This window comes from Elaeis guineensis, chromosome 2, assembly GCF_000442705.2.
Source record: "Elaeis guineensis isolate ETL-2024a chromosome 2, EG11, whole genome shotgun sequence".
In the NCBI taxonomy this organism is placed as follows: Eukaryota; Viridiplantae; Streptophyta; class Magnoliopsida; order Arecales; family Arecaceae; genus Elaeis; species Elaeis guineensis.
This window is the reverse complement of record NC_025994.2, coordinates 7794392-7800854: the sequence shown is the minus strand read 5'-3', so window position 1 is coordinate 7800854 and position 6463 is coordinate 7794392. Positions and strand designations below refer to the sequence as shown.

General features: G+C 40.5%; 1 protein-coding gene across 1 annotated transcript; it reads left to right on the top strand.

Moving 5' to 3' along the window:
• The first annotated feature begins 371 nt into the window (after positions 1-371).
• On the top strand, positions 372-3777 carry LOC105061385 (protein argonaute 2). Its single transcript, XM_073251077.1, has 3 exons — positions 372-762; positions 861-2031; positions 2292-3777. Exons 1-3 carry the CDS (start codon positions 372-374, stop codon positions 3775-3777), a joined length of 3048 nt encoding a protein of 1015 aa, XP_073107178.1.
• The last annotated feature ends 2686 nt before the right edge of the window (positions 3778-6463 follow it).

Here is a 6463-nt window from a genome sequence, read left to right as displayed (position 1 = left end):
TCCACTCATCTGACTGCATAAAGATTAAGAAAATAACTCCAACCCCGTCGATTAGGCCGAGTTTATTTCCTGTAATTGGAGGAATGGAAAATGATATATTTCTATGAGTCTCTTTTGAATCTTCAAGGAGAGATGGTTAGATGTTATACGAAGAAGTCCATTGATTGGTCTACTTTTCCCCTTCCTGTCCTCAAAAACTCTCTTATTTATGCTTCTGTTATTGTCCTTCCTATCACTGCCATTACCTTGTTCTGAAAGGAAAGGGTGGTTCCGTCATTTGCCATCCTTTGGAGTCCCCGCCTACACTTTGTATGAATATATATATATATATATATAAAGAGCCACCTCAATGGAGACTTCTTGCGGTGCTAATGGATTTCCAAGCCAAGAGAACCAGAGGAGGTGGAAATGGAAAAGGAAGACGAGCTGAAAAGCATAGCAGTCCTCACCAACCATGCTTACCGAATTCCAGCAATGGGACTGGTGGCTCCAAGCAAATGCATGCACCAAAAAGCAATGATCATGGATCTCCAGCCAGGGAATTGCCTGTGACAAATGATGGCCTCCAGATTCCTTCTCAGCAATTAGGCCTGAAAAAAAATTACAGTCGTGATGGCGTAGTTTCTTTGTCGAATGATGGATCAGCTTCATCTCAACAGTCTGAGAAGGTGGGCCAAGGCCAAGGCAATACATTTCTTCATACTAATGGACATGACCATGCACCACTGCAAGCTCCAAATGCACCAACATTTCCAAATACTGGTGAGCATCAAAGAAATTTCATTCATCTAATTATTCATTGTGATCATGGCGCATCATCAAGTTTCTAATTGTTTGAGATCAACTTTTTCAATATGCAGAGTCTTCAGCATTAGAACTGAAAAATCCATTGGAACCATCGCATTTGCCACTGCCTCAACAATCAGTTGGGCAACCATTACCAAAAGAAGAAGGAAGGGTGCCAATGCGAAGGCCTGACTATGGTGGATCATCAGGCATTTGCTCTATTGAACTCCTTGCCAATCATTTCCTTGTTAAGTACAATGAGAAAGGAGTCATCTTGCACTATATCATGGATATCCAGCGGGAAAAGCCAACCAGCACTTATGAAACTGTCAAGATCTCAAAGCCAGGCTTGCTAACCATCAAGAACAAGCTATTTAAGACCGAACCGGAAAAATTTCCACCATCAATGATTGCCTATGATGGTGAGAGGAATCTCTACAGTGCGATTCAACTGCCTGTAGGGGAATTCAGAGTAGAGGTACATCGCCAAACATATATCATTGCCATAGGATTCAACAAGCAATTGGAACTTGGCCGCCTTCGTGACCAGCCTATCCCAATAGAGGTCTTGCAGGGCTTAAATGTGATTGTTCGAGAGGCCTCAATATCACAAAGGATCGCCTGGGGCAGGAGCTTATTCTCCAAGACCATCAATCATGCCTTTGACCTTGGCAGGGGTATCACAGCTCTGGAGGGTTCGAAACAAACACTCAAATGCACTGAGCAGGGCCTGGTGCTCCGTCTGGAGCACTCAGTCATGCCTTTCCTCAAGCCTGTACCAGTGCTCCAATTCCTTGAGAAGAACTTGGGGATCTCATTCAATGAAAACATGCAGCTAAACATGCATCAGAAGTTGGAAGTGGAGAGGGCATTGTGGGGATTACAGGTCATAGTGACTCATCGGAGGAAGCAAAAGTTCACAGTCTTTGGATTGACTGGTTTGACTGCGAAAAATATTGCATTCAAGGATGATCGATCTGGAAAGAAGGTAAGACTTGTGGAATACTACAGGGTTAAGCACAATGTTAAGATTAGATTTCAGGGTCTTCCTTGCCTGGATCTGAGCAAAAACCAGATGAACTATGTGCCCATGGAGTTCTGTGAATTGGCTGAAGGGCAAAAGTATCAGAAGGATGGCTTGCGGAGGGAGGAAGAGAAGAGATTGAGGTATATGGCTTTAGCTTCTCCTAACAAAAGGAAAGAAATGATCCTTAGAATGATTGCTGCAGCAGATGGGCCTTGCAGGTATTGTCCCAAACCACCTTTTCTGCAGTCTTCTTTACCTACCTGTTTAGAGTTCTCGGACAACAGATGCTAACTATTACATGGAATTCCCTGTTAGCTTCCATGGCTCCATAAATAACAGAATTCTTCTCTGAAACATAATCTGTAAAGTTTGAACAATTTGAAAAATTAGTCATGTCAAAGTCATCTGTAGGCACAATCTTAACTAGCAGCACTTGCATATCTTACTCTAATCTCACCACTCTTTTGCTTCATGACAGTGGAGAGCTTGCAAAGAACTTTGATATATCGGTCGCCAAAGACATGACGCAGGTTATAGGTCGAGTTCTCCAGCATCCTGATCTGAGACTCAGAAACTCCAAAGGCCAAAGCAGAAAATATAGAATTCCGAAGGAAGACTGCCAATGGAATCTGCTCAAGAACAAGCTATTGAAAGGCCAGAAGCTGGATCATTGGGCAATTATCGACTTCAGTGCAACACCATCCCACCCAAAGCAAGAGAGACTCCACACCAGTACATTCATCCATGACCTAGTCAGGCGGTGCCGTGATCTAGGAATCCAAATCCAAGAGAGACCACTTTTTGTACAGAATTCCAGCATGGCCGCGCTCTCCAACTATGAGTGGCTCTTTGAAGAGCTATGCAGAGCAAAACAGTCACCTGAGGGCTACCAAGTCCAGCTTCTCATTTGTACCATGGCAGACCGCCACACTGGATACAGAAGCCTCAAGCTTATATGTGAGACAGAGCTTGGGATCATGACACAATGCTGCCTGACCATCCATATCAACAATAACCAAAAGAGGGACCACTATTTCACCAACCTTGCACTTAAGATCAATGCCAAGCTTGGTGGAACCAATGTTGAGCTCTTTGATGTTCTCCCTCGAATGAACAATTGCCCATTCATGTTCATTGGTGCAGATGTGAACCACCCTGCGAGCTGGAACACCAACAGCCCATCAATCTCAGCAGTTGTTGCTACGCTTGATTACTCACAAGCAAGCAGATATGCCGCAAGTGTCCGTGCACAGTCACACCGAAAAGAGAGGATCATGCACTTGGGTGATATGTGTAAGGAGCTCACTGAGATGTATGCTCGATTAAATGGGGTGAAACCAGAGAAGATTATTTATTTCCGAGATGGTGTCAGTGATGGACAATTCAACATGGTCCTTAATGAGGAGCTTCCACATCTCAAAGCAGCAATTGAATCAGACCATTATTCACCAACCATCACAGTTGTGGTTGCTCAGAAGCGCCACCACACCCGTTTGTTTCCAAAAGATAATGAAAAGCCATGGAACACCACCACTGGTAATGTTCCGCCAGGAACCGTAGTGGACACAGGCATTGTTGATCAATCTACTTTCAATTTCTACCTATGCAGCCATTATGGGAGCCGTGGGACAAGCAAGCCAACACACTACTATGTGCTGCATGACGATCATGGGTTCACATCTGATGAGCTGCAGAGACTTATCTACAATCTTTGCTTCACCTTTGCTAGGAGCACCAAGCCAGTTTCCCTGGTCCCCCCAGTCTACTATGCAGACCTCATGGCATATCGAGGGCGGCTCTACTATGAAGGGCTGTCAAATCTCAGATCACCTGCATCAACAATATCATCTACTTCACCAGTGTCATCACCATTTTCATCTTTGTCATCAGTACCAGCTTCTTTTGACCATGTCATCCTCCCCAAGCTGCACAGAAATGTAGAAGACAAGATGGTTTTCTTGTAATGCATTAACAGCTTTAGTTGTCAAACATGAAAAATGAACGACTTAGATGCTCCTGTTGAGTTTGTCAAGATTGTATTTTTTGCTGAGAATTTTAATGCCTGCATGTACAGTCATGTGAGAGGAGTGTGATGCAGTGAAATAGGAGCATTTTTGGAGATGAGGCTTGCAGCCAGTCTTTTTGATGCCCACTTAGTCCAAGCAGATTAAAATTATTGATTCACAGGCCACTCTTATTTTTGTAATTATGGCAGGTGCAGAGACGGTTGCAAGTTCCTTAATGAAGAGGTGTACTGTTTTGTTTTTCATGTTGTATTGTGGAGGGTTCATCTAAATTTGGAAATGCCTTCCAGTTTACCAGCACTCGGCTTGAAACTTTGTTTTGTTTCATTCTTTCACCACCTTATTTCACTTTGTGTTAGGTATCCAAAGAGGAGGCCAATTTTGGTGTAGCCTGATGTAATCTCCAGATATCTCTGATGCAAGGTGATCTCTGGCACTAAAGCATCTGGTTGTAGCACAAAGTTTCGGCGCAAACAAAGTGCAACCACAAAAAACAGTCATGATACCAGAAAGGATGAAAAGTCCAGGTCTACCTCTCCCTGAAATCACATCATGTATTTTTATCATTGTTAGCACCATCATTGTCATTGTCATGCTCACCATATGATTAAAGGATTCCACTTCTTCAGATCATGGCAGCTTTACAAAGCCACATCGATATTAATCTTTTGGCTAGGATGTATTTCCTTTGATACTTTAAGGAATTGGAAATGAATAGTAGATATGCCAACTGAGAAAGTTTTGCTAGTTTCATAAATAATAGCTAAGTTCAAATGAAATGATCAACACCAGTTCATTTGGGAATTAACAGGGGTATGCTAACTAAGAAAGGATGCTGATTCTTTAATTAATAAATTTTGTGCATTCATCAAAACTTGATCCTCTAGAATTGCGTGAGAAGGGAATTCAATGTTTATTCAATCAGGTTCATGTAAATGCGATGACTGATAAATTTCTTTCAAAGATAATTCAAGATTTCACTAGCAGGTAACTTTTTCTCATGATTTTGTCAAAGCTGTGGTTAGATATTTTCCTGATAAATGGATACCTTGGAGTAATTGGTCATTATTCATTAATTTATCATTAAATTGCACAAGGTTCAGGCATGTGCTCACGTATGTGCAATAACATAGTGAATACCATATAATATTAATCTACACTATCCATTTATACATATTATGTAAAGCACAATATGTGAATAATATACAACAGAATGCTTATGAATTCTCCTTGAATTGGAAATATGGAAAGATATTAAATATGATGAGGCCAAACTGTTTAGAAGCCTACCTTAGATTGTAAGAGTAATGTTCAATCCGTTGGTTGTATCTTTCAATGTCCCTTCCTATCAGGTACAGTGAATGCTGATGTAGAAATAAAGCCACTGGAACATTGTGAGAAGAGAGTATTTAGCAGAGACAAATATTGGTTAATCTTCAAACGTTTTTTTAGATTTGAGATTGCTTGACATCAATGTAAACTTATAATCTGAAACACTCTCATGATAAAGGTTTTGAATCCCAAGGAACATGGCAATACCAATTTTTCTATAGAATAGGCCATGCCGCCATCTCACCCTATCTTGACACTTGGGATAGGGGATGTCCCAAGATGAGCCGATCAAAACGTTGAGATAATGGCAGGATGGTCGTATCCTGAAACTGAGGATGGTATCCTATCTGGGTGTCTTGTGGGATATCTTGCCGGGACTGGAGTCCTTGCTTATAATAGATTTTACCAAACATGCTTATGATTGATTTTACCAAATTTTGGCATGACTGATTGGTTACAAGACAGTATTTTGAGATGCCTTGACTATTGAATCACAAATTAACAAGGACTTCCATGCAATGATACAAGACAAATCTAGTACAAGGGTGCAAGGAAGAGAACTCTCAGTTTGATGGATGCAACAACTCCTTTACTCATTGGAATCTATATATCTAAGAAAAACTCCATAAAACATAAAAGAATATATTCTTTGATCAAAGTTGATGAAAAGAGAAACAGTTCTATTCATTTTACTCCCTGAGTCCAAGGAAGCACAAAAATCTTATGGAGAATCCCGAAACGCCTGCCAACATTGAGTGGTTCATGGGATTCCAAATATGCAATTTAACCAAAAGGTATTGAAGTTGCATCTATAGGCACAAAGCAATGAATATTTTTAATGTCAGAAGATCACTGTTTCCCACTCAACCACTGAACAATTTTACCCTTATGACTGAAGGGGTTGTAAGACACTAAAACTACTTCCTAATTTTTATATGCAATATAGGCTTGTCTACAGTGCTCTATGAAATATTAATTAGTGAATTATGAACTACAAATTAAGTTTCATATCTTTTAAAAGCAACACTATTTTGAGAGATCTAAAAAAATTGAGAAAACTATAATATTTGGGGGACCTATACAGTTTAGTCATCCATAAACAGTATCTGCATTACTTAGAAAATGAAACATTAGTAACAATATGACAATAGAATCAGGAAAGGAAACCAAAGGCACATAAACCTATTGTTGGAGAAAGTCTAAGAACAACTACCGATATCTCAACTAAGATAACAAATTTACTTTAAAGTAACTCATCAACAGTGCAAAATAGCATCTCTTGAAATAAGTGTCC

Coding starts and splice junctions, on each gene's coding strand:
- LOC105061385 (XM_073251077.1), top strand. CDS start 372: ATGGATTTCCAAGCCAAGAGAACCAGAGGAGGTGGAAATGGAAAAGGA. Junction 763..860: donor ACCAACATTTCCAAATACTG/GTGAGCATCAAA, acceptor TTCAATATGCAG/AGTCTTCAGCATTAGAACTG. Junction 2,032..2,291: donor GCAGCAGATGGGCCTTGCAG/GTATTGTCCCAA, acceptor GCTTCATGACAG/TGGAGAGCTTGCAAAGAACT.